Here is a 27,916-nt window from a genome sequence, read left to right as displayed (position 1 = left end):
GCTGGCATGCCTGAAATCCTTCTATTTTCTGGCCCAAGAAGGCTACTGGGGGCGGTATGCTAGTGAAGGAAGGAACTCCTTCCCCACCTTTCCCAGACCAGAGCTCCCTCATGAGCAGTTGTTAGGATCCTGGCAAGCTTTAAAGAAGAAAGGTTGGAGATTGGTAGACTCCCGGGTTATGGGGCAGCCCCGTGGGCATTGTCACTTCTGGCGTTTCGCTCGCGCCTGAATGTATCAACGGACCTTGCAGTGCTGATCAGATGCTGTGGCTTAATTAAAGAAATCCTGCCYGCTTGTCAACAGAAGGGTGCACACTGCTTTCACTTGCAAAACAGCTGATTATGTTATCCGTTGAGCAGCTTCCTCTGACCCCAATTAGAGGGGGGTGAAGCCTGTGTGACTTGACATATTTTGTGAGTGCAGGGTTGTTCACCGAGCAGGCAAATGTGTAATTGTCTGTACAATTAACCAATTGATTTTTTTTTCACTGTGTATTTAAATATGAGAGCACAATTAAGCAGTTGGGCAAGTTTTCCAAAACTGGATGCTTAACTAAAGGTGGACGTTGAGCATACTGAAGTAAACCTCCTTAAAAAGGATTGATCCAGTTGTGCTAACCCTCTCTTTTCTTTTGCTCTGTGAATCTGAATCTGATTGTTTCCATCTAAGAGGAAAGTCTGTCACATACTGTAGTTCCTGYGTTTCCTCTGTCCTTCTCCTACTAAGTGTGTAGCATGTTTCATTGGGGTGGGAAATGGCCGTTACCATAGAAATTGTTCAGACGTTGCTGTTAGCATATGTGCTGGCTTTAGTTTTAGTGAAACTGTGCCTTGTATTTTCAAAAGCTGGTGCTATAGTTATTTTCAAAAGCTGTTATGTGTAAAATACTAATTTGAAATGCATTTGTGGAGGAGAGTTTAAATAATGGGAATTTTTGCCAGTTGTGTTCCACTACTAGAAAAATTGTGATGGAAAATCCAAAGRTTTATCTTACTATTTTTATGTGTGTTCATATATAAAGATATTAATATATACTTAGACGGATGAATATGGGAACAAGTAAATACAAAGTATATCTATGTTCATTATAATGGTATGAACTCTAGCAGATATAAATGCTAGAATTTTTTTTTCCCTATTATTTATTTTATTTATTTTTCTTCTTAATCTTACTAAAGAACAGAAAGGAACTCCATGGATTTTCTTTCCCTTTTGAAGTTAGTCTGAGAAGCAAAAATGCTATTAAATTTTCAAATAATAGTACACAATGAGTTTTCTSTGTTTCCCCTGGAAGCTGCCAGTTTGCAAAGAATGAGTTGTCTGGTAGTTTTGACCTTGTAATTATCTTTTGCAGTGAGTAAAACCCCAAATGGTTCACATTTGATGTCCGCACCTGTTCATTTACTGTGAAATAAAACACAGTAATATTGTTTTCCTTTATAGTATGTTCTGTTATATAGATTTAAACACTATATTCAATCTTTTTGAGGTAATTTTAAAGGAATTATATAGGGAGGCAGTTTTCAATAACATGTTAAAAAGTTTCTGAATAGTGCTAGAGCTGTACCATGGATACCTATACGTGAGTTGACAGTTCATCTGACCAAGTGGTCTGTTGTTACTCAGTTTAGTTGGACTTTTATTCCTGGTGATGACTGTAGGATCTGATGCTTGATAATAGTCCCAGAAAGTGGATATATAAGGAAATTGAGTGGGAGGGCCATGGTGCCAGTTTAAGTGCACAGTGGTGGTTGAGTTGTGGCAGTGGTGGTTGATGCGTTGATTGTTGTTTCTTCCTACAACTTCCTAAATCAGAAGCAACTCCACAAAAATYAACAGGGTACAATTAGTGCATGTCAAAACAGATCAGGCTGTGGGTTACCATCTCTRACGTTCACTTCTTCAGAGTCCTAAATTAGCAGTGGTGCTAACGCTTAGCAGGAATCCCAGCTGTACRTTGCGCCACCTGGGCAACAATTTCAGATCTTACCACCCAGTTTCGCAAGGGTGTTGTACGTAAAGCCTCTGCCAGTGCGGCTGCTGGCATCAGGCTTGGGGATTCCTCCGCACCTGTATTTAGTCTCTGAGGTGTCAATTTGAAACAACTGGACTTGTCCAAAATGTTACTGTGAGGTTGATATTCCTATGTGTGCCCAGATTCTGATGTAATGCAATTTTGCTTTGAGTGGCAAATGTTCCCCTGATGTTCTTTTTTTCCTTTATTCCCATACAGATGTCGTTCCTATGAGGATTGCTGTGGTTCAAGATGCTGTGTAAGAGCTCTCTCTATCCAGCGACTATGGTATTTTTGGTATGTCACAACATTTTGGAATTTTATGTTCGTGGTGTCCTATTGTCCTGTTTGTAGGATTTAAGGCAAGATGTTTTCTGCCCAAGTATTTTGAAGTAGAGTAGGTGCAGGTAAAATGCAGAACTTTGGGTTTTAGCTTATAAAAACCTAGTGGTGCCCAGTCCCCCATCCCAGTAGCAAGAAGTGTTTTATTCAATAAGCAGTGAGCAAATGCTGGAGAAGGAGATTTCTCAACTCTGGTTGACMTTCCCTGTTTCCCCATTCTGTTAGTTTATACAGACAGTGGTTCTAACTTTTATCTAAATTTGCTCAGTTCCTCATACCTGTCGCAACTACTACCAAGTGGCGGTGTTGCTCATTTTTTCAGGCCGTCCATTTTAAAAGAAGATTATGAAAGGAGGATTGTACATTTGTGCAGAGTTTAAGACAGTCTTGCCAGATGAGTTGAGGCTTCAGTTTAAAAGGAATAGTACATCTCTGAATATGAGGATTTCACTGGAGATGGCAGCAAAGAAAAAGAAGGCAGAAAAATTTGAGCTCGTGAAACCAGCAGCTCAGTAATCTGGATAAAGCTTAAACTAATCACTTTTATATGTATAATATAAAAATAAGGTAAATTCTTTTTAGAGAGGAATTTAAGAAAGCACCTGTATAAAAACCTCATTATTAGAGAAAGCAAAAGCTCTTCTAGAAAACCTGATTTTAGGTATTTTTATGTAGAATTTAAAGATTGTTTAAAAAAAAGAAGCATTTAGAATTGGAATGAATAAACATTGAAAAACAGAAGCCTTATGCATACTATAATACAGAGATTTCTCAAAGCTGCCTGGGGGATTTCAATGTACAGTCCTTACTGATATAACTAGGAGTTCTGTGTCTGAATCCCTAGGGTGACGTTGTAAATCTCTGTTTTTCTGTTCAGAACAAATCCTTTCCAGGAACACTGCCAAAAAGGAATGTATTAATTTTGGCTTAGAGAAACAGGACCTCATTCTGCTCTCATTTCTACTGTTGAAACAAGAACAGAATTTTGACCCTTTACATAAAACACCTATCACTGCCATGCAGTGTCACTTTGTCCATCTCGGTCACCTGGGAATGCGCCAGAGGAAAAAAGCATTGCGTGCAGGTTTGCCTTTGGTCAGCTTAGGTGGTGGGGGAGGAAGAGAAAAAAAACCAAAAACTCTTGCTTCCAGTGCTTCCAAAGGATTTCAGTTGTTCCTTGTCCTCCAGGGAAGGGCCCTGAAAGAAAAAAAGAGGTGACAGTTACAGGCAGAAGAGCCATTGGCACCAGGCAAGAAAATGCCAGCAGCCCAGTTGGGTTTAGAACAGCTTGCGTCAATCACTACAGTGTCTGATAACTAATCAGGAAAACACAGTGGAAAATACTTCTAAGAACAAAATCTCCTGACACACTTGCTGCAAATGTATGTCTCCGCTGAACAAGTACAAGGGCATGGTGAAGGAAGTTTATAGTCAGGTTGGAAATGGAGCTGAAAGGAAAGGAGCTGAAACAAAATAATGTTCTTTTCCTTGAGAATGTATATCCTGTCTATAAAGCACAAAGCAAAACCAGTGATCTTCAGTGCTGAATGTTTCAGTCTTCTTGCTTGAGCTTAAATGTCAGCTATAATATTTCGCATGGGAGACAGAATTAGTGTTTCTCATTTAAGAACATCCAGAAATCTTTCTTTAAGAGTAACTGCAGAATAGTATTCCTCTTTACACAGCCGATCCCAGGCAAACCTTCTGGCCTATTAAGATGCTATAGGAGCTGGACTGGTGTCCAAGATGCACAATATTAAACAGTAAACTGGACCTGGAACATCAGTTCACCAGTCCAGTGGCAAAGGTCTACCTGAAATTTCCAAAAGGTCAAGAGCATTTCAGTTTCAGAATTGTATTTTCCATGTCAAAAAACACTGGACAATAATACTAACTGATAGAGAAATGTCCATAAGTGCCCCAAGATGTGGCTATCTCAGATGACCTAGGCCTCCTGTCCAGTGGTAGCCTGTTTAAGAAACCCTGCTAAAAATCATAGTGAAGCTAGTCMTTGATAGACAATATTCTGAGTTTCTCACGATGAACAATCTCGGGTTGAGAGCTGCACGAATGTAGGTGGGCTTTGAGTTCCCTCTTCTCTTTGCCTAGGTTCCTTTTGATGATGGGAGTTTTGTTCTGTTGTGGAGCTGGCTTCTTCATCCGAAGGCGGATGTACCCTCCTCCACTGGTMGAAGAACCTACGTTTAACGTATCTTACACCAGACAACCAGTCAACACTGCATCAGGTCAGAGACTGCTCATTATACAAGTTTCTCTAATTTCTTATGTATACTAAGGCACTAAAAGGGGATTTAAAAAAAAAAAAGCTATAAGAAAAAGCTATAAGACTGGGCAAAAGAAAAGGTACTGCACTAAACCACACAGCCATCTCCTCCAATGAATAAAATTCTGCCATCCAGACAACGTAATGCAGCAGCAGTGTATAACCGTATTTTTGAGATCCAGGGTAACAAGATTGTTCSCTTCCCTTGTGTTCCTTAGAGCTGTGTATCAGTGAATGGAAGAAAGATAGGAGACACTCACTTTGCAGTGTGGACAAAATGATAGGTATCCAAAATGAGCAATGACATTTTCTTGTGAATAATTTGAAGAAGGAATTTTAATTATAGCTGATACTATTTTGCAGAGGTAAAGGAAAGCCTAACATTTTCCTTCCACAGCCTAGTTTATTGCAAGTCGTCTTTTTTTGATTTGCCTTCCATATTCTGTGCCGTATTTTTTGCTGCAGTGAAGTGGCCTTTCTCCCTGAGTTATCAGTCTTATTGCTCTCTGGTCAGCGGTGACAGTGAGTGTCAGTGAGGACCTACGTAGCAAGGATTCCTCTGGCAATACTGTTTCCTAAGTTTCTTATTTCTTACCCTCTGGCCGCTAGAGAGTCTCAGCTTGGAGACTTGTGAACTTGCACTCACGTGTAAGCAGAAGATATTTGTATTTTATGAGAGCATTTTGAATCCAGCTGTGTGTAGCTGGAAGACTTGCAGTGCRGAGATTATGTCTGAGTGTACACTCAGGTGCTTGTCTTTTCCTTGTCAGCAAGCCCAGACTGGGACTGGACTTTTATCCACTCTCCTGATTGCATGATTGCATGAGCCACATGCCTGCATGAAAACACACACATGCACGCATGAGACATGAACACTTTTCCTGTGCACTCATTTAGTCACATGTTATATTATAGAGTGCTTGTGCCAACGTATAATAACATTTTTCTGGCAACTTTTCAGGAATTGGCAATTTGTTTTCGTTTTGTACTGCTTTGGCAGTGGAAATGCAACTGAATATTTTGGTTTGATAAGGGGGATCGCCTAAAGTTTGCTGCCTCGAACTTCTCTGTCGGAAATCATTTTCTGAATCATTACAGTTCTGTGCAATAATTTGGCTGCACCAAAACAACCTGCTTAGAAAAGGTGTTATGAAAAGCATTTCAGTTAGCTCTGACTAGAAGTGTGTYGCACAGAGATGCAGCATCCAGGCTCTCCACTCTGTCAAGCCTGCTACTTGCTCACCTGCCCACGTTTTACACACTTTGAAAACACTGGCTTTTGCATACTTAAGCATGTGCTTACAAGCATGCATGCTTTTCTCTTTCTCCCAGATCTAAATGGACAGATAAATAACTGTTACAGGCATAAACTAACATTTTACTCACCCTGTTTTTTTCTTAAACTTAGTTTTGGTTTGGTTTGTTTTTTTAAGGTCTGGAGTTTCCATTCTGCATCCCTTTTTTCTGCTTTATTGTACACACATTTTTGCAGAGAGTGGAAGGTTGGTGATGTGAGGGGACAATCAAACTAACTAAACAATATTTTTAGGCYTGAAAAAAAACCCCAAGGTTGTGTAAATAAGGAATGCCTTGCAGCTAGATGAGCAAATACAGGATTTAATTTTAGAWCACGGCTTTAGTTTTTCATGACACCTCTTGGAACAGAAGTTGTGGGCAAATACCAACAAACTTATGCCCTTTGACAGCCTACTTACTTATGCCACCTGCTTTCAGATTGTTATTACGATTTTTCAAACCTTGAGGTCTGAGCTAATCTCACTGCAATTCTTTTTTTCCTATTTGTTTTGCTGAACTTTCAGTCAGTCTTTCAGCAATTCCATGTGCTTTCCCAGTTTCTCTCTGCCTTTCTGTCCTGCCTTTTCTGAGTTCCTGTACCTTCTCATTGCCCCTGTTGTGCACAGCCATCAGTAGGGCCTGTGAGGTGCTGGTTGTCTCTTAATTCACTCCCTCCTTGTTTGTGTTTCTCTGGGGCAGGTGCAGGACCTCTCCCTAGAGGAGTGGGGAGATGGTGTGCTTGCCTGCCTGGCCTGCTGGGACAACAGCAGAACATACTACAATGAGAAAGAGAGAAAGTTCAGCTGCAAAAGCAATGGGACTTAGTAGTCAGCCAAGTTTTGGTTTTTCTCCAGCTCTTCTTCAGGATTTTGGAGCATTAGCTGGAGCCCTTGAATAGCTGGAGCTCTTTGGCTGTATCCGTCCTGTAGATAAAACTGCAACATTTGCCATCCCAGCATCAGCCCTGGGGCTTTCTTTGTGGGCCTGACTGGGCAAATGGAATCAAACATCTTGATTACAAATGGCAGTTGGCAGACCTAAAAATGTCTTTCACTTCAGCCCTGGCATACATAGCATAAAAACAGCATTTTAGGCCCTAGAAAGGGTTGGATCCCTTTGTAGACATGTAACAAGTGCTTATGAGCTGGTCTTGCAAATAAGTTGGTACCCAGATGTTGTTTTCTGTTTGATTTAATGAACTGGGAAAATATTTTGAAGGAATGATTTCCACACTTACCTGTCTGTAATACTTTGTAATACTAAGCTGTAACAAAAACAGCTATTTTCCTGCGCAGCAAAATGCAGTGAGCTGCCTTACATCTCTCGTTTCCCTATGATGATGGAATGTACAGAGATTCAGAGCTGAGCAAGATTTAACTTTATGTTAAAAATGCTTAAGAAAAGACGCCCTGACTACATAAGTGAATATTGGTGCAAACTTTGGAGAAGGAAGACTTGAAGCCTTCTCCCAGCCTGGCACTCTTTCTTCAGCTGGCTGCACTAGTTAGTAGTAGTACTAGTAGTACTAGYTAGTAGTACTAAGTACCAGTACTAAGCAGTACTTAGTACTTAGCTGAATCACAACAAATACTTCCCATCACCACAGCAGAGGAAGCAAGACCATGGAGCAGCCCTGTTTCCTCAGATACACACAAGGAAAAATTTCTTACGTTATTTAGAAGGAAGTAGTCATGTTCCTGAYGTGCTTGCTTTCCTCTATGCTCGTGAGTGTCCAAGTGAAGCTCCAGGTCCAGACTCTCCGAATATTTGAATCCATGTGGATTGTGACTTGACCTATCTCTTCATAATGTTCTAATAACGTATTTTTGAGTTTGCTCTGTTGATCCTTCCTGATTGCTTAAAGTACTGAAAGATGCTTAAAGCTCTGGACACCTATATTCTTCCTATGGTAATACTGAATCCTGGAGACACTAAGTCATGGAAGTGAATGACTAAATACACGAAAAACAAAGCAGCACCAAAAGAAGAAAACYCGTTGCTCAGTCATGATTTTTTTGTTTGTTTCAGTCCAGCCTTATTTAAAGACAGAGTCAGAGGCAGAGAAAGAAAAAAGGAAACTAGTTTACATATTCAGATAGAGGCACTAGTGACTTTAATAGCTGAAACTGTGTGACGTAGTCTTCCACTGCCCGTTGCGATACCCGAGGGAGGTTACACTCTACTTGTGTTATTCTTAATGGCAGCCATCTCTGTAACTCTTCAATGATAAGGAATTTTTCCTTTGATTATAAGTTTCCTTGTCCCTGCAGGCTCCAATTTAATTTTCTAAATTTAATCTATACTAAACAATCTTGTCCCATCATGTTAGCAAGCCTTAATTGGCTTCAACTGGACTTGCTTTTTGTGTCATGCRTGTTTGCTCCTTAGTCATGTCCTACCCTACAGGGAAATTGTCTATTTGATACATACTCTGAGGTGCAGACTAAACCAGTGCATTACAAAATAATCTGTGCTGTTCTATGTAAGACTTTACACTTGAATCAGGGGCTTCAAGGAAAACTCCTGTATTCACTGCGGTCTCTGAGCCTCTCCTTTATGCGGGCACAACAKCTTTTCTGTCCGGAGAACTGTGCTCTCCCTTTCCAAAGTGCGCACTGCTCTCCCTTTCAAACGACGGTTGGTTGGGGCAGCAGTGCCCTTGGTCTCACAAAGTTTCTTTCTATTATGTGCAAAATCAAGACTTCCTTTTGGTGAAAACTCAGTAGGTGAATGTAGTGTGCTGCCCTGCAAGACCGGGTTTTCTCTGGAGTGGGAAAAATGTGGCTTCTTGTCCTCTGTTGAACACTCTGAAGTATTTTACTTTTTCTGTAAGCAGCCAGCCTTGAAACAGAGGCAACCTTTGAGTTTTGCCTTGGCYGCATGTCCTGGACCCCAGGTAAAACCTACTATGTATGGCTTCCCTGCAGGGCAGAGTGCAGGCAGGCTCTTTCTCCTGCCTTTGGAAAGGCACGACTGCTGGCTGCTGCTGCTACTGCTGTTGATACCTTTTCTCTCCTTTTTTTTTTTTCTTTTTTTTCTTTCAGGGTCACAACAACCTGGGGTGCCGTATTACACAGATCCAGGTGGACCTGTGATGAATCCCATGGCTATGGCTTTCCACGTCCAGCCCAATTCCCCCCAAGGGAACCCAGTTTATCCGCCTCCACCTTCCTACTCCAACACGCCACCTCCCCCCTACGAGCAGGTGGTGAAATCCTCCACGTGAGGACTCTGTGGCTCTTGGACCTGACTGTATGAGAAGAAGGTGCCATTGCAAAATGACAGATGGAGGGCGTCTGCCCTTCTGAACACTTGCTAATTCTCTAAATCCTCTCTCCTTCCCTTCCCCGCACCTTTCCTCATTAAAGTTACTTGCAAAGGGGTGATTTTAATATTTTTTTTGATTTTGCAGTAGAAGTGGATTTTTTCTTTTGTCTTCAAAATGAGAAAAGTCGTCTTTGTAATGCTTTTAATGGAAACCTATATTTAAAACCTGTATGTCTTTCTYTTTATTTATTGTTTCGACTATGTGTATTATTACATTGTGGCAGGCTACCAGTAACAGTTCTTTATGCAGTCCCAAAGTGATGTACATTCTCCCAAACCCCCATTAGAAGAAATACCCTAATTTAAGAAAATTGAGAGACAAAGAGGGTGAATATTGAAGAAGCTGGGCAATGCTTTTACCAGAGATGGTGACAACCATTGTCTTCCTTTAGAGTTTTCTTGTAAAACTCTGTTCTGATGCACAACAGAGATGATACTCTGTGGTAGAAGTCACTGAGAGAGTGGGGCGCTGGTGTTGGTTGAGTCATGGCAATGGCTTTGCCGAGTGCCTAAGAAGAGAGGGCTTTATTGCTATAAATGGTCCATCTAAAAAAAGAATGACTAGGGCTTGAGGGCTTCTTGGCCAGCACATGGACTCTGCCTGTGGCTTCTTCAGCCTGGCTTCTCTGCCCCTTTTGATGCCCTATGGATTTTGTTTTGTGCTAGAGATTGTAGGAAACAGCTGATGACCTAAATGTCAGCAAAGAGAGGGAAGTGTTACAATATCAGAGCTGCTTGTGCTTGTGCCTCTAGATGTGTTCAGAAATACTGAAATACAYAGAATTTTTTTTCTTAAATTCAAAAATAATTATAATAAAAAGGACCAGGAGTTTGTTGCCATTGAAATTGATGGTAATTTTGAAAGTGGGACAATAATAGTTTGGTTATGGTCTTACTGCTGCCACAAGGAGTACATGGTTGAGCTGTCATCTCCAGGTTACAGGTTTGCAACATGCTSTCCTTCCTGCATCATAGTCAGATAACCTTTTTAAAAGCAGTCCCTTACCTTGATGCACAGATGGTTTGGCTTTGCAGCTACTGCTGTCACTTAGATCTCTGTACACTTTGCTGTGAAATATTCCCAGGGTCCCTGATTCTTGCTTGTGGCAGGCTCTGAGTGACCAGAAGTGAACACCTTGAAAAAAAGCACAAAGCCCTTTTCCTGGGAGGGTTGTTAAGCACATCTATCTCTAGCAAAGACATGAAGYTGCTCTGAGGAGTGACTGCGTATCAGTGGCACCTTCTCAGAGTCTTATCGCTAAGGAACGGCAGAAAGAAGATCCCATTGCTTTTTACTCCTGAAAGACCTGCAGAAACAGCATAGCTGAACATTAGGAGTCTGTCACGGTCCTTTGGGTACCAGGTCGATTACTGTTTCCTCATTACCAATACACTGACTACTCCTGTGTTGCTCCAGCTAGGGCACAGAGGTAATTTGAAGTAATCCAGAAGACCTATGTTGCTCAGGGAGAAAAAGTTTTGTTTGCTACTAATGCATCTTACTGCTGCCAGAAGCTTGTAAGAATTTGTTCCTAGAGAGCAAACTAAATTTGCAAAACTGACAGAAAAGAGCATCCCTATGATTATGCACAKGAGTCGATTTAACAGGAAAACCGCTAAGGGACACTGCATTTCTAAAAGCTGCTGGTGCTGCTAATAGTCATCTACTGGAGCAGAACTAACTTTTGAAGAGCTCATTACAGCAATCTTGACTTGGGTGAAATTGTAACTGAAGTAACTGTGTGGCAGCCAGGGAAGGGCAGAAAGTAGTTTACRATTTGTTCTGCTGATGGGTGTCAGGGGAGATCCACCTGGTTTAGTGGCCCTGAAGCTCTGGCTCAGGTTGTGTTRCATGGCCCAAAGTCCTTTTGCTGTGACCTGCCTTCTGGAAGTGCACTTGGATTCACCAAGGCAGAGAAAGCTGTTTCTGTGATAGCGTAACTTGTAGAACATCATAATAAAAGCCCTGATCACAACCACATTAAAGCCAAAGAAAGAGGGCTATGTCTTGATACCAGTTGGATCATGACTTGGCCTGAAGAAAGGACTTTGTTTTATCAAATCAATAGGTAGTTCCTATTAGAAGTGGTGTTAGCATTTGATAGCAGTGATCAGTCTGGATTTTATTTTGATGTGTGTCTTAGTCACAAGGGATAAAGGGGTAGAAAATAGCATCATGCTAAAAGTTCTGGYGCATAGGGATGGGTGGGCTCTAAGGTGAGGTAAAACAATCTTTCCAAGACTGCAGAGCTCCTTCTGCCACTAAGAGGGACTCGTGAAATCAGAGCTGATGTGAGGTTAGCCCCCAGTTCTGAGTTCGCACTTGCAGTTATTGTATAATCCATGCAAGACTGAATCAGATCATATCCTATATTTGCTTAGTTCAATATATGCTTCAAAAATGTTGAMTGGTATCTACTTATAAGAAGTTTGCCCAGTCTTTTGCTCACTCTTCCATACTGTATTATGGATTAAAAATAACCCACCTAAATTYTAATACTTTTTGTAATTCTTTTTCATTATACTTAAAAATTAAGAAATGCAAGCAGACCCAGGTAAGCCTTTTTTTTTTTTTTTCTGATTTATTCAGTAACACTGAATTTAGGAAGGACAAAATTCTTTTCTTAGCTTCCCAGAGCTGCTCTTGCCTAAGTTGCTTAGCTAGCTTTAAATCTTACTTAATCTATAATTTAACGTGTTTTGATAGGCAGGGCTGTTTTCCAATCAGTTGGCTGTTTAATTTTAAGCAGTGAAACATAAAAGGGGCTGCTCATGTGCCGAATACSAGGTGTTCATGTAATGCTTGGAGAGAACTGCCTGCCAAGGGACTGTTTTGGTTTTTCTTAAGTATCAGGGTTTTCTGCAGACTTCCTTGCGTGCAAGAGGAACAGAACGAATGAGGCGAGTGGTATGCTCCTCCTCTCCTATTGCAGTGTTGGTTTTTTAGGTCACCTTGTATCTTTGGCTGTATATCAGGGACTGGAGAACCTCACCCAATTCCCCTCACATTGAACCTGACACTGAGACAAGGTAGAAATACTTTTCAAAAGTGTTCTGAATAAATGCGTTTTCTTACTGTGCATCATAATACGGGACAAAGCGTGTACTTTTGCATGTGCAGTGCAGGCTCAGTGGACATTTAAGATAAGGAAAGGTACCTTCTATATATGATCAATCAATCGGTCCATCTGCCTGCACGCCACAACTGTATATATTTTCTAAATTACTGTGCACTCAAAGTTTAAAGTTGCCTATGTCACATCATACAGTTGTGCATGCACCGTGTAATTTTTTTAACAACAAATCCAACATTTTTTTTTTCTGTCGACAGAAATGATGACAGACCTCTGATGTTAGAAAATAGACTTAAGTCTTTTTATATTATGAAATGTATCTACRAGAGCTGACATTTTCCTGATAAGATTGGATAGAAGCCTTTTACAGTGAATTCATACGCTGTATACTGAAATTCAGATTTTGGTGAAGTTTTTCTGCAGTCTGGTTGTTTTCTTTGTTAATGCTGGTGGTTGATACTACCTCTTACAACATACATGCATTCCTCTCATAGCAGTTGCTTGGGTTCCTATTGAATACCCAGCATCTGTGTTTGTATTCCTGTGAACTGCAGATTGCTTACATGCCCTTCTCTGGTTGCCTTGCTTTGGGGATTTTTTAGGTTACTTTTTTCTTCTTTTCCTTTCTTTCCTTTAGTTAAAAAAAAAAAAAAAAAAAAAAAAAGCTGGGGTGGGGGGAGGAAGGAGGAGGAAACTGGTAGCTTTTGGTAGGGTCGTGTTAACAAAATAAAGCTGATCTGTGTGTGTATATTGCATCTTTTGTAAAAAGGGGTTGGTGGTTTGGAGGATGGAGCAGCACTTGGTCTTTCTACAGTCTCAGGCTTCTGTTACTCTTGAAACTTACACAGAGTTTCTTTTGGAATGTGTTTTATTAAAGTAACATTAGATATTGCTCTTGCTGCCTTTCAGCACCTAATCATCTTTATTGCTTTTTCCTGAGTGGTGTTTTTTTAGAAAGCTTAATGTAAGCAAGTAGAGCAGAAGTGTGATCGTTTAAGTACAAAAGAGGACAGTAGGTAGGACTACTWCTACAGAGATCCTTGTATCCGACTGCCACTTCAGAGAGCCTGAGTTAAACCGCAGGCTACAGCTACACAAGTGGACATGGTAGGATCACTACTTACCACTGGAGCAGTGCTGGCAGGTTAGGTGGGTAGCCTTGATCACAGCGGTGGAAGAAAACATGATCTTCAAACACAGTGTTACTCCGCAGTCTTGATGAGCGAAGCGTGCAGCTGGTTATTGCAGCTAAGGTGAACTTCCRTATTACAGGTAAGTGCTTTAGCCACAGGGATTTATGTGCAAGATTTTCTGGTTGCTGCTGTTGTTTCTAACACAGCAGAGATCCTAGTGTCTCACTCCCAAGGTGGGGTGATGTTTTGACTGCAAAGTAAGTTTGGTTGAGCTCAAGCTGTGGCTTGCAGCCCAGGCTGTGGGGCTGCCTCCCCATCTGCTTTGGCGATCTCAGCAGCTACATCAGAAGGTTGGTTTGGTGTGTGGTAGGTCCCAATCTTGTTTCTTGCAGTAGCATTTGAAGCAGAGGAGGTAGATGCTCTAAAATAGGACTGGAGCATAATAAAGGTGCTAAGGCCCAATTACTAAGCCCTATTTGTAGCCAGAAGCATAAACATCACTCCTTGAGGTCCTCTGTTCAGTTAGGTATTCTCAAAATGTGTCTCATGTGTCTACGAAGAGGCATTGACTGGAAGGAATGTGCCAAGGTGGTCACTGCAGGCAAGAAAACCTTCAAAGTCCCTGCTACTCCAACCCTGGAGGACATGGGAGGGGTGCRTATCTTTGTTCCACTGTAAAATTTCCAACTAAGCAGCTTTAGAARTGTTGCCACTGAGTCTCTGTATACCTTGCCTGTAGCTATGGTGTGGCTAATCTTTGCTGTGTTGAAGGCCTGTGAGGAAAGCCTAGGACATACTGTGAGGTGGGGGAGAAACTTGCCCTTCCCATGGCTGGGGGATTGGTTTAAGGTCTGAGGTTTTGCCATCAGCCTTGTCTCGATGAAGAACAGCAAGGCTTAGGGATTATGGAGGGCACGAATGAGCAGAGATGTTTATAGGCTCATGAAGGACCCTGAGAGCACTGTGTGCAGCTTGCGCCTCCAGGTACACGGTCATCAAATTTTTCTCYGGAGCGGCATTAAACGCAGTTCTGAACAAAGGCCATCTCCTCATTCAGCAAACCCTGCCTCACAGCTGGCCATATTCCTGAGTTTATCTCATTTCAGGTTACTGAGGCTTGTTCCACCAATGTTTGTGAGACCAAAAAAACCCCATTTGCTTCCCTTCCTATCAAATTTTCATATTTTTCACATATAAGTAGCTGCATGTGACCAAAATACCACTTTTCCTTTCTGAAAAAAATGATTAGCTACCACTGCTTAAGTTTCTATCACCAGACTTGATTCTCCCAACTTACGGGCTCCTCTAGGGAAAGYTATGAACTATTCCTGTGTCTCCTGGAAGCACCAGCGTAGCTTCCAGTGCTAAYGCAGTGTATGGTGCAAGGTAATGTACGCAGGCAGGTTTCCTCTTGTACGGGTAAGCCGAAGCATTAGGCTGTGCGCAGCCCACGAAGAGCTGCTTTCCAGCAGTCGCTCAGCTCCCAGAGACTGCTCCATTTCTTTATTCCTCGTGTCTGCTAGAGCAAAGCGCAGCGCACTGGAGAGAGGTGAGGAATATGCTTTGGAGCCCTCTCACCGACTCTGTCCTGCTCCCTCAGCAAGGTTTGAGCAGCTCAGCAATTTCTAGCAGCAAAGCCTTGAATATGGAAGTGTAGATTAATGGTGAAACATTGAAAYGTGTTGGCGCAGGATCTGGCAATCGTGATTAGGCCGAGCAGGGCTCTGCATCATCTCTACAAACAGCAGGGTTTGTGTGTGTTTGTTTTTTCTGACTTCTGCGGCCTTGACTGCTGAGCGCCCCCTTCACCGTGGAGCAGACCCGTTTCTTGAAGAGCTGCAGTACAGCAGGGTTGCATGCTGGGGCAGACTTTCTTGGGGTAGAGATAGAGTGGTGCCAAAAAGCCATTTTCYGGTATTAGTGCTGGTCTCTTGAAAAAAAAAGTGCCGTGTAACAGGTACACATAGTGATGCGTGTGAACTGTGCCCTCCCGGTGGAGGGAACAGTTTATTTTTTGAGTGTCTTTCTGGTTGTTACCTGGGCCAGTGTGAGGTGATTGCTAGCTACAGATGCCCAAACATCTTGTTTGGGATTAGCTGTCCGATTGCCACGAAGGGTAAAGATTTGAGGCAGTCATACCGAGACTCCTCTGTGCTCCACAAACGCACCTCTTCCTTTTGACAGAGCACAGCTTGATCGCCAGGTTTAGGGCGCAGAGCTGCGGGCGAGGGGCTCAAGGAGGCACCACCTGCCTCCCTCCACCCCCCTCCGTCACCAGTCCGCACCAGCCCACCAGGAGACCGCAGCCTCGAAACCCCGGCAGCAGGTGACAGATGCAGGCACCAGCAGAGAGCTGGTAACGAGCAGCCTGTCAAATGCATTGCAGACCAGGAGGTGCRTAACTGCTCGCTCAACTGATCTGGGCAGAAAATCAATCTCAGCCACTGAACGCCTGTCCTGGCCTCCCACAGCCTGGTCTTGCATGATGGCCGTGAACGGCTCTTCAGGTTGCTGGTGCTGAAACAGCTCGTGTACTGTGTCGGGKCTGAGGGTTACCTGGTGGCTGGTGAATTGGTGGCCATGACCTGACACTAACAGCTGGGGGTTGCTGTGGTTTGACCTGGTTTGATCTTCTAACTTCCTTGGGCCAGGAACACCCAAGGGTGCAGAGTGACTCCGTGACCATGAACCTGACCACCTGCATGTTCACTGTCCTGCTTCTAGGAAGCTTTGGGAACACCTCCCCCTTGGCTTTTTGCTTTATGCTCCACCCATCTCCCTCTTGCCCTGTGGCAGCAGGATGATGTCTGACTCAAGAGCACCTTACTCCCCCTCCCCCCCCCGCACCCAAATAATCAGCGGTGAGGATTGCTTTTTGTCCTTCAACAGGCCTGTAAAGCTGCTTTTGGCACACGATGACAAAAGGCTTAAGCCTGTTCCTCCTGTGCACCATGMTCCGCAAGCTCAATGCTCCTTTCCTGCTCTGGCCAGAAGAAAGTAAAACGTGTTCCTCCAGTGAGGCACCTTGCCTCCACGGTCTTGCTGCCTTCCCTGTCCGTTAGGGAAGGCTCCATATTGGTCTGTCAACTAAGTTCATGGCGCCCCATAGGGCAGGTGGTTTTGCTTCAGCCTTCCAGCAGGCACACGGCCCTGTGCAAGCAGGAAGCAAAAAGGGAGGGAAAAAATAGCCTTTAAAATAAGTCCCTGGTGTTACTGATTGCCCATCTCTTGTAGGACAAGGGCCAAATTCACCTGCAATATAATGCGGTGGCTTCCATCCCAGTSATTAGTAGGATGACTAATCAGCTGTGCTGCAAATAGGACCAGGGTTGACAAAGATRGTACCAACCCTGGCATTTCTGTCTAGGGCTCCCACCAGCCACCGCCTTGTAGCTCCAGTGTTTCATTATCACTTCAGGAAAAGCTAATGTAGTGACAAGCTTTTTTCSTTTTGTGGGGTTTTTCTTTTCTTTCTTTCAAGCGCTATGACAGCCTACACTGCTGTGAAAACAAACAGCTAGGACTATATTTTTCTAAGAAGCTGCTCAAAATATGTAGAGCACAAAGGAAAGATTATTCTTTGTTCTCTACTCAAAAAAAGTAAAAATAAAACCGAAAACCCAAAYGTCTTTGTTCTGTATGCATATACCTAAGAAGCTGCGGCTAAAGCACCCTGTCAGATAGTGGATTTTTTTTTCCTGCTATCTAACACATCACCCGTAGTACCTGGCTTATAATGCAGCTCTGCTGTCTCACTGGGTGAGAGAAATGGTTAAATCGGTCTATAGGCTACCTTGCTTTTGCAAGCCCTGTGGCTCTGGCACCCCTCTCCTCTGACGGTCCTCTCTATGCTATTTGACCTAATATAGAAAGAACAGTACTTTGGTGGCTGAGATCTGCCTACAGGTCACAAGTACACCATGAATTCAAAGAAGAAACRCTTCTGTTTGGAGTCTTTGCTCTCAAATAGCATAGCGGGCCACAAATGGCACACAGAGCTTTGTGAATCAGAAATACTTCCCTATGGCTGCAGCATACTCACAAGCACAGTGAGTTAAATCCTAGCTAGAGAAAAACCTCAAACTTTCTTGAAGCTGGAAAACAGATGAAATCACTGCACAAGTCAGATAGACAGAGACATTTCATACGTGTGTTCCTAAAAGCCACCTAGCTAAAAGTAAAGCTTGAACTGAAAACACTGTTCAACATGACCTGTTTGACCAGAGAGGCAAGAGAAACTTTACACTTTACATTTAAGCAATGYGCACTGCGAATCACTCAGGAGAATTAACAGTAAGAGCCCTTCAATGCTAGTAAAAGGTGAARGKKTTTTTTWAATTATTTTTTTATTTATTTTTTGTGATGTGCCCACGTGCTTTCATACTTTGACATTTCTGTTTCATTCTACAAGCCTATGAAACTGGGAGACAATTCAGCAGTTACAGAAGTGGAACAGCTACCACAGCRCTGCAGCAAGGAAGGAAGGAACACACCACAAAAATTTTTTTTAGACAGATTGCCACCATATAGCTTGATCTTTACTAATAAAGCCAAAGAACAAAAACATGAGCATTTTTCCCTTTTTTTGCGTAATAAGCATCTCCATTTTTAACACTAATGCATTTTTGCAATATATGGACTATTACACATGGACAAGGCAAACTAGGGAATATTAAGACTTTTTTTTTTCCACATTTTAGTTTGATGTGATTTCTGAAAACAAAATTTTCAAATGTGTTGGTGAAATGCATTTTTTCACCCCCTTCACACAACATCCTTTTTTTATTGGGCCACCTGCACATCACAAAGCTGCCACGAGCACAAAGGAGGAGTCATGAGGGAAGTCACRTCAAAAAGATGAGGCAGATGTGTTGTCCTGAGCTTCCTGACTTTATGCATTATGTTTCCAGGCTTGCTCAATTCCAACATGATTTTCTGAAGGAAGACAGTGCCAGGCCTAACCACAGCAGAAGAGTGGCCACAACACAGAACGAGCCAATAGCTGACCTGCTYGTTATTTTGACTGCTGCACTCAAGTGCCCCAGAGAGCTGCTCAGTATTAATCTAAGTGTGTACATACACCTATACAGTTTTTTTTAAACAAAGTTTTACTTCTCATTGGGCCCCTGCCAGCCAAAATTACCTCCCACAGCTGCCATTCAAGCTCAGTAGCCAAGAAAGCTTATAATCACTGAATGAAAAAAAAACGTAGAGAGGGAAGAAAGAGAGGAGAGGGAAGAGAGGAAAAAAAGAACATAAAACAATAAAACAGAGGAGCAGGCTGCGTTCTACCTCCCCTGCTCTGCTTTTGTAGTTAGGATTTCTGTGGGACTTCATCCTGGACCAGTTTCCTCACTGGAACATTTATGGGCTGGATCAATGATACACGAGGATGAAAAAAGAAATATAAAGACACAGTGTGCTTGCTAAGGAGRCACATCTGAGATAGATAGCCTCCACTGGTACCCTCTGCATACATCCTGGAATCAGCTCTCCCAGCTCCTCACTGATCCCTTCACGTCCTCCCTCTCTGCTTAGGTTCGTTTCCCCGCAGCYGCTTTCCACGCAGCTTCCCTCCTTCCTGTCACCTTTCAGAAACTTCCCTCTTCCTTGGCTGTACAGGTGCAGCTGGGCTCAGAGCCTCATCTTCTATCCTTTGCCAGTGGGGTGGAAAATTTCCTCCTGCTGCTCCCACCCTTCAGTCCTACTGACACATCAACACAAGCGCTACGCTGTGACACGAAGCTGCCCCCGCACTGGCACGGCCTCTATTGCCTAGCAGAACTCAATCAGGAGATTATTAACATCCGGCTGGATTTGGCAACAGATACCATAAAGTTCAAGGAAGCCACTTGCTGCCAYTCAGAGATTTATGCAGGAGCCACAATGCATTTCCAAGCCTGACTGCAAATGCTAGAGCTCAGCAGATGGCTCACAGGTCATATATATCCCAGTGCACRCCTGAAAGGTCAGACAAAGTTTCTCCATCTGCCACACTCACACCCAATGTAAGATATCAATTAAAATAAGCACCTGGAATGACAGAGCACAAGGAGAGCCAGAAGGGGGTGAGTGGGAAGAGGACAACAGAGCTTGAGCAAGTGAGAGAATGCTCCACCTACTTATCTTTTTCAAATAGTAAGTGTACTTATTACATGGAAAACATAAATGTGCTGTAAATATTCTTGCCTTAAGTTCCACTTCTCCTCCCAACTTAAGAGTATGGAGGCAGAATTGAGGAATACCTTGCCAGTAGAAGGAAGGACTAGTATTTCACACCACTACCACACTACAACAAGAARCAAAGCACTAACAGCACAGTTCAGAAATAGGGACAAAATAATTTTTCTCTTTTGTTTTCAATTTAAGATGATGTAAACTTTACTCACAATTTCTAGTAACAGTTTACATATCGTTCCTTAACTCTTCAGCAACCTCCATGAACAGCTGATATTTATTGCTCCTGTCACACTACCTGGGATAATGCAGTGGGGCTGGAGGCAAATGGAACAAATTACCTCCTTGTTCCAGCAGCGACAGTCATCCTGAGTTACCAGCCATGAGACACTGCTCTGCCTCCCCTCGCTACTCCTTTGCATGTTATATGATGTAGGATGGATTTATTGCAAATCCAACTAAACAGAGATGAAAAGTATAACTTGCTGTTCCTGCTCTGCTCAAAAAACAAAAACAACCAACCTCCCCCCTGCCCTGACCAACAGGTCCCTGCAAACCTAATAAATTCCTGAAAACTGAGATGACCTCATACCACTTCTTCAAACAAGGTTGATCTGCATTGTCCCAGCTTCTAGAGGCTGTGGAGAAAAATGCAGAAATGTGAACATAAAGAATTTCTTCTCATTTTAAAGTACCAGCTCACCAATGAAACCAGGCACTGTCTTACACTGGCTGTTCGGCATAAAGTGGGACTCTGTGGATAATCACACTGCAGAAAGCAACACTGCTGTTGTGAGTCATGCACAAAGGGACACGACTGAGATTCACAGAGAGAACAGCTTTTTGCTTACAATAAAAGACTCACATCAACAGACAACAGTGATAAACATGCAGAGCATGTGAAAGACCTGAAGACGACAAATGCAACGAAAGTTCAAACTTGACTTCTCTTGTCCTACATGTGAAGGTGTCACTTTAACAGAACTTAAATGTGTCTTCTTCTTATCCACGCTCTAGTGATTTCACAGTCCTCTGGGGCAGAAGGGAGTAGGAAAAGGAATTTATCCACCTGTGACTTTAGGATCGAGTTGGTTCAGTATCGGAGGCACTAAACAGTCTTGTCGCTTTTGGCATAGTTCCCTTTCAAAATGATCCCTTAGCTATCCTGTTCCACTTTGTTTTCCCTCCTTTGAGGTCCAAGTTCAAATGCTGGAAACTGGGAAGTCTCCGGTACTGAAATATCTGAGAGGAAGTGAATAGCTCCGGCCATCCCTAAAACATAACAAGAAAGAGATTCTTGTGCATCTTGGACATAAAAAGAGCAGAGCTGACAGCAAAGGCAAGAGCACCTGTTAGAACGCCTCCTTGCTAGAGCATTCTGAATTGGTGAACCTTGTGCCTTTGGAAAGCCAAACTCATCTGTACTTTGACCAGGAAACTCAAGTTTCACTTAAAAAGATCAAAGGCAGGAACAAAGTTCTCTCTGCAATAGTGTTTTCAGCTGCACAGTCTCAAAGCTACTTCAGTTAGAAAAAAAAAGTCCCGCTTGGACTGTCTATCACAATTTGAGCAGATCTCACTTAAAATCTTGCTTATTTAGGGTCTATCAAAGACATTCCACTGTTTAAGAAACAAAGGCAAAACTTTTTGTTTTTGTGATGTACTGATTAATTTATTTACTATTTATACAGAGAGCACGGGGAGTCTGAAGCATTAACAGCAGCATCAACCCACAGAACTCTTAGGGTGACAGAAGGCAGATCCACCCTACAGCAGGACAGCACACCGTTGTATACAACTGCTGTATACAGTAACTACAAACTCAGTTTTATAATCACATTAAAATTCTATTGTCTGAACCACTGACCTTCCTGAAATGCAAGTATCCAATATAAATGAAATGAGTAAGAGAAGACATACAACTTCCAGTTTAATCCCACAAGGGGCACATGCAGCTCACAATGGAAGTGTGCCTGTGTGCACAGGTGTGCAGAACTGGACAACTTCAAATATGATTTTGGCTACATAACCAATCCAAAAATTGTCCAAATTTAAGACTTAAAAATCTTTCCAAAAAACAAGTCACTGACATTTAAAAATTGTAAAAAGCCATGCAGTCACTATTAAGGCACAATGCATCTTGACTRCTGTTGACATTACTCTGCATCCTCAACAAATTTCAAAGCTTCCAACCTAAAAATTTCATGTCTACTTTTTGCTTCCACAAATGCATGCAAGGGTTCCCTCAGGAGTAAGAATAATTATACTTCTCTAAATACAGAGTCATTGTGTTAATATTTATAAGGGACGCAAAAAGCTACTGCTCTTTGGTGTTAACTCATGGGCTTGGCTTATTTGTAAAATAATCCTTTTGCGTCTGCTGTAATTTTATATATTTGTGATAGGTGGCACACTAGGTTCACTGTTCACAGAGCAGCAGAGCTATTTTAAATCCTGCTTGGGCTATAATTCCTTGCTATTGTGTTTCTAAAACAAAGATTTACAAGATAGGGATTAAAATATAAATTGCATCTAAAAAACAAAAAGCTCCAGAAAAGTATTTAGGAAAACCTTTATACCTTTATAACCCTAAATAACTCAGTATTTCTTTTCTGTTTGAGTAATTTGGGTTAATGTTAAAACTAGCTTTTACTTGCTTTAGTATTGCAGCAGAGAAGATTCAGTTCTGACAAGTCAACATCAGCCCCAAAGCTGCTCCTCTGCCCAGTCCCTGTCCAACAATGCCTGCAATGCAGAACTGCTGCCCAGACTTCTTGCCTGCTTTACGCTGAGAGGCATTAGCACAGGGGACAATGACAGTGGCACTGACTTTACATTGAAAACTGCTCAAATGCAATTAAGAAAGTGTGAGGTATTCTTCCCCCCTCCCTTTTTTTTTTAGGGGAAGAGGAAAGTGTGTGTGTGTGGGGGGGGCTCTTCCCTTTTCTTTTTTTTTCTTTTTAATAATACTGGCACCCACCAAAAATTTCCCGACTCCCAAACATGTGTTGTAACTGCCAAGTTGCCATTCCTTCCCATGTAACACAATACCATCACTTTACCTTCAAAGAGTGAATAAGGTCGGTCAGGAATACGACATCCRTGTGCACCATACTCCAAACACCATTCAGCAAACTGCAAAGGAGGTAAAAGAAAAGGGGTTTTATTTAGCTGTTTTGGTTTTGTTTTTTAATTAAGACTATTAAATGCAAGCTTGAACATCTGCAAGGGAAAACATTTTAATAGGTATTAAGTGTGAAAATAGAGGAAAAACACAGCACTCCCTGTCCAAAATTAATTTGTTACACTTTAATCATAACAAGACTGCAGTCAGATTTTAGGATAACTGAAAATGTACTTCCACAACACAGGTTTCAGTTCCACAACACTGTAAATAGGTAGGCTGTACTTACTTCTTTTTTAAAAACTGACTCTGCCACACCTCAGTGGAAAATGCTGTAAGAACATACAGATACTTCAGTTTCAGGGGCAAAAATCTGCTAATACTATAGTATCAGCTCCATCTCTRTCTCAGTGCTTAATCTATCCTTGTGCTCAGCACCTAAATGCTATTAATGGCATTTCTGTTTTCTTCCACTTCCACACACCAATCTAGAATCTTAAATCTCCAGTTGACATTACTTAGCTTTATTTCTCTCCCCAAGCCTTATGAAAAATCATTGTAAATATAGTTAGACAATTATGGTTTTCCATATTTTCTTGCAGAAGATGAAATACCATTTACAAAAGTCAACAGGGTCTTTCTTTTGTTTGATCAACATTACTGCAGTAGCTACATCACCCATACATCAGTTGCAAACTACATCTGGATCAATTTAATGGCAACAATCTCATACTTCATTATAGCTCGTGAGCATATAGGRGGGCCACATTTCCCTAGCATTTCTATGCTTTGAAGCAAAGTGCCGCTTATTCAAAATGCAGTGGTAAAAGTACAAGATTCAGGCAAAGCAAAGGACTGAGAGGACTTTTTCTGCAATTAAGGCAGACTGCTAGCAGACACCTTATCCTGCTCACTAGAGGGGGCTCCAGCTCTACCATTTGAGACACCTGACATGTAAACACACTCCCAGAACCAGTTAYCAATCTGTCAAACAGCAGGATAAAGGCTAGTATCTCTCCCCTTTTCCCCCTGCTACACTCTGCTTAAGTGTTTACTGTGGGGTGAGTTTCTTTGTTTGGGGTGTGTGTGAGAGGATGTCTTGAGGAAACAGAGTAAAAAACCCACAAATACAAACATAACACTGTTATTGAGAAATGATAAAAGTATTTTTGGGCCCCTCACAGGTGTAAGTCTTACAACCAAAGTGTAATTATCAACATAATCTTCTCTTGTATCTGAGGACAGAACATGTTTATGGCATGTTTCTAAACTATAATTAATTCTTGCACCATCCCAATCTTATTGCATACTAGCCTTTATTATCATTGCCAGCACGGGAACTGTAACAGAAATAAAGAAAATTTGCCCAAGGCTACTGAGGGAAAGCACAATCATCACATCAAAATTCTTAGCTTCAGTCCAACTCACAGATCCAGTAGGCCACACTAATTTCTTTAATAAACTGCAGGGGGAGGGTGGGGGGGAATCTCTTCTAGTAAGAAAGCATTTGCCACCTTTTGTCATCCTGGCTGACCAGGCCTGCAATCAAGAAACAGCTTTTTTAGACCTTTTGAGTTCTGGGGGGAGTATGGGGAGCCCCCATCTAATAACACTGAACCCCCAAAAGTGAGAAGTGCAAGCCAGTGATGAGCAATTGTCTTTCAAGCTTTTCTAATTCATTGTACCAGTGTATCAGCTCCTGAGAGGTAAGTAGGGATTCCTGGCCAGATTCCTTCCCCTTGACCTCATGTCTGTGGTGTGAGCAAACACCTCTGGGAGGAAAGCCATCTAGTTCCCTCAGTCACATGCTTGCAGGTATCAACATAACTGTATGCTCTTGCTCATAGGCAAAAGATTTTTAAGAATGCCAGACATGAATTCCTTTGCCAATTTCAAAATTTCCCCTGCAAGAGCATAACAGGCCTGTTCAAACGCTGGAGATGCTAAAATGCAGATTCACTGCAAATACACTTCCAGTCGTGACTACAGCGGGCAACTCCTGCAAACGGTCTTTGGCCAGCTTATCATATCTTATCAACATGATTTCAGTTATGTAACTGAGTCTCTTGCCTTGTCTGGCTTTAAGACAGCGATGCTCTCTTTTCTCTGGCTTTGTATGGTGGAACTGCAGGTCTAGATCTCCCTCTACCATGCTTCTTTTTAAGGTCATCTCTTAAACATTAGCTGGAAAATTGCAAGAATTCAAGGACTGTGAAAATACTCAGCTTTCCTAGTAAAGGAAAACAAGAACTTATGCAATACTGCAAAGAAGTATTTGAGCAGATGAATCTGCTACATCATATTAGCAATAGGTTGAAATTGCAGAAATGCTGTTTCATAGGACCTCTTGAGGTCACCTAGTTCAGCCTTCTTGAAGTAGGACTGGTTAGACAGAGCTACCCCAGATCAGGTCAGCCAAAGCTTTCTCTAACCAAGCCTTGAAAACCTCCAAGGATGGATTCCATGAGCTCTCTAAGCAACCTGTTCAAGTGCTGCACTGCCCTCCTAGGATGTGTAAGTGATGTCTATGTGGATGTAGAATGAAAACAAAAACCGAACGTAAAATAAAAATGGTTAAAATAATCTTTCCACCTGATTTTATGTAGTTCAGAAGCGCTAGTAAGGTAGTTACCACCTACATTAATATAGTTACATTACCTATTAAGGCAGAAATCTTACTTCGCTTAACTAAGCTTTCCCAACCATGTTTCAAGATGGGCTGGGCATCTACAGTTGAGAACCTTTATATGAATGGAAGCTTGAGAATAAAGGAACGGGAGTGCTGGACTGCTAAAAAAGTCTCTTACATAACAAGATCACCGGATTATTTTACATACATTGATTAAATTAAAGTAAAATTATGTTTACTGACTACTTGGCACTCAACTCTTTCTTCTACCCTTTCACCCACCGAAAGCCCCAATGCATTTCTCTCTCGATCTTCCGCTATTTTCTGATCTTTCAGCTTTACTTAGGCTAGAACAGAACGTGATGTAAGATGTCTTGTAACAGTAACTCATATCTGCTGAGCTAGGTTTCCCACATATTTAAACTAATTAAATGGTCTACACTTAAGTCAGCAGCAAACACAAGTTTCTCAACTCTCTCTTCTGTTCTCTCCAGTCCAGACTGGTCCGTCTAAACTAAGAGGGCTGAACAGTGTGAGGGATGTTTGCCTCCAAGAAAGTGAGGAAACCCCACAGCCAAGGCTGTGATTTCACAGGCTCTCACAGGCAATGTGAACAGAAGTGCAATGCCAACAGGAACTGCCAACACTGCCCAGAGCCACAAAAGATTATCAAAACAGAGGATAACCGGGAGAGCCTGACAGCTGTGCTGAGAGCACTGTATGCTTGGTATTACTGCTCCCATGTCAGCAGGGGCTGGGTGCACAAGTAACACAAAGTCACACGTTCCCTGTAGTAGTCCTTTCTTTTAAAGCTCTGCCGACTAACAAGGACAGGCTGTRAGTGGAGATGAATACGATGGCTGTACTCACGGCCAGTGATCACCCAAGSGCATCTGGCAAACAACTCATCAAACTTGGCATTATGCTACTTTTAAACAGCCCTCAGCTAAATCATTAGGTATGCGATATGAAACTCTCAGCTAAATCAGTATATATGCAATATGAAATCTCGTATCAATGCATTAAGTTGAAAAAAGTTCCTGGGAGATCTGGTAATAGCAGCAGAGAAAACCTTCTTTGGTGGTGACTGTCAGCACAGTAAGAGATGAGAGCAAAACCTGGAAGTTTCTGGTGGAAGAATTCAGAGTGTGTCTTTCTCTGCAATTTGTATTAATGAAAAAAATCTAAATGAGCAGTTTAATAACTGCAATTCAGAGCCCTGCAAGCCCAAAACAGCCACCAGTCTGCAAACAAATAATTACAAAAGACTACAATAGTATTGCTTGAGGAGCTGAGAACAGAAGCAGATCTCTCAGTGGAATAATTAGGACTAAATAACATTTATCTATTATTGTTCAAGCAGACTGTTTTTCAGACTCCACTTTCTTCTTCTGAATATGTGTTCAGTTCCTCATCCTTCTGACAGAGCAAACCGTATCTTTTTCCAAATGTTCTATACATTAAAAAGAATACACAGTTTAAGTATGACAATCAAAGTGTGTGCAACAGGGAGCACATGATGGCACACTGTTGTTCCACCCCATCTCGCAATGGGTCAGTTCCAGAACTAGCACGTAACACCTATTATGATCACAGTTTATTCTATTTACACAAGCATTATAACATGAAAGGGAGCACTAATTTTGTTGGGATGCAGCATAGCTCACCTTGCAAGCTCGGTAGAGGTACTTTTTGTCCTGAGTTAGGTTATAGAGAGATAAGAAGGAGTAGCCATTGCCAGCAGTACCATGGCAGATCCCATAYCCTTTTCTCAGTAAACCCCTCTGCCAGATGACATCACTACACTCCATTGCATCTTTCAAGTATTTATCCTCTTTAAAGGTCTGTGGAACAAAAACAAACAAACCAACAAAATGGCACACATAAATTAAGTACTAATGAAAAGGAAAGGGAGGACCTATGTGATGTTTTGCTTTTTTTCCTGAGGTTTACCATATGCAATTTATTTGGGATTTTTATAACACATCCATTATAGAAATACCTTTCCTCTCCTACTCAGCTGTTTCCYCTTTCTCTGCAAGAAAAAAGAACTTCCTCATTTTTTGTTTCTGAAATCAGGACCCAAGAGAAAAAAAAAAGTTCAACTTCAGGACCTTCAGTTCTACCCCTATAATCTAATTGAAGAGTGCCTTGCTCCTTGTTTGTATTTTTGCCATCTCCATTCCCAAACCATGACATCATTTGATTTAATCTACAGAAATGTAATTCTTGTGTCCAAGAAAATGTAACACAGAATAGTGGCCATCAAATCCGGTCCTGAAGGGCTTAGTCGTAATCTTTCTGGCCACTACTTGCAAGTTACTCACCAGCAGCTTCTAATCCCATGTTGAAAATGCCTCTTTGCATAGCACAGTGCTCCTTCCTCTGCCAAATAGAGGAGCAAGAACACTCCATTACCTTGATTAGTATTTGTATTGGAGATATTCAGAGGCACTAGTTAGTTTGGGTGAAGGCCCAATCTTGTAAAATTTATTGCAATTGAAGAACACCCTAAA

General features: G+C 42.0%; 3 protein-coding genes across 3 annotated transcripts in view; 1 reads left to right on the top strand and 2 right to left on the bottom strand.

The window, feature by feature from the left end:
- The window catches only part of VOPP1 (VOPP1 WW domain binding protein), a 67,663-nt gene extending 58,231 nt beyond the window's left edge, over positions 1 to 9,432 (top strand). The window contains exons 3-5 of the mRNA XM_085320243.1: positions 2,234 to 2,311; positions 4,466 to 4,602; positions 8,981 to 9,432. Of these exons, the coding sequence (XP_085176369.1) occupies positions 2,234 to 2,311; positions 4,466 to 4,602; positions 8,981 to 9,162 (397 nt within the window). The 3' untranslated portion in view covers positions 9,163 to 9,432. The remainder of the gene's footprint in view (positions 1 to 2,233; positions 2,312 to 4,465; positions 4,603 to 8,980) is intronic.
- Positions 1 to 24,653, bottom strand: part of COA1 (cytochrome c oxidase assembly factor 1) — a 222,686-nt gene extending 198,033 nt beyond the window's left edge. The window contains exon 1 of the mRNA XM_085320242.1: positions 24,645 to 24,653. The gene's annotated coding sequence lies outside the window, so the exon portion shown is untranslated. The remainder of the gene's footprint in view (positions 1 to 24,644) is intronic.
- Positions 17,987 to 27,916, bottom strand: part of LANCL2 (LanC like glutathione S-transferase 2) — a 35,027-nt gene continuing 25,097 nt past the window's right edge. The window contains exons 7-9 of the mRNA XM_085320237.1: positions 27,068 to 27,244; positions 22,710 to 22,782; positions 17,987 to 20,919 (exon numbers count right to left, since the gene is read on the bottom strand). Of these exons, the coding sequence (XP_085176363.1) occupies positions 20,804 to 20,919; positions 22,710 to 22,782; positions 27,068 to 27,244 (366 nt within the window). The 3' untranslated portion in view covers positions 17,987 to 20,803. The remainder of the gene's footprint in view (positions 20,920 to 22,709; positions 22,783 to 27,067; positions 27,245 to 27,916) is intronic.

This window comes from Rhea americana, unplaced genomic scaffold (assembly GCF_003343005.1).
Source record: "Rhea americana isolate MKP2758 unplaced genomic scaffold, rheAme1 scaffold_62, whole genome shotgun sequence".
Taxonomy (NCBI): Eukaryota; Metazoa; Chordata; class Aves; order Rheiformes; family Rheidae; genus Rhea; species Rhea americana.
Note: the sequence above shows the minus strand (reverse complement) of the source record. Positions and strands in the feature narration are given on the sequence as shown.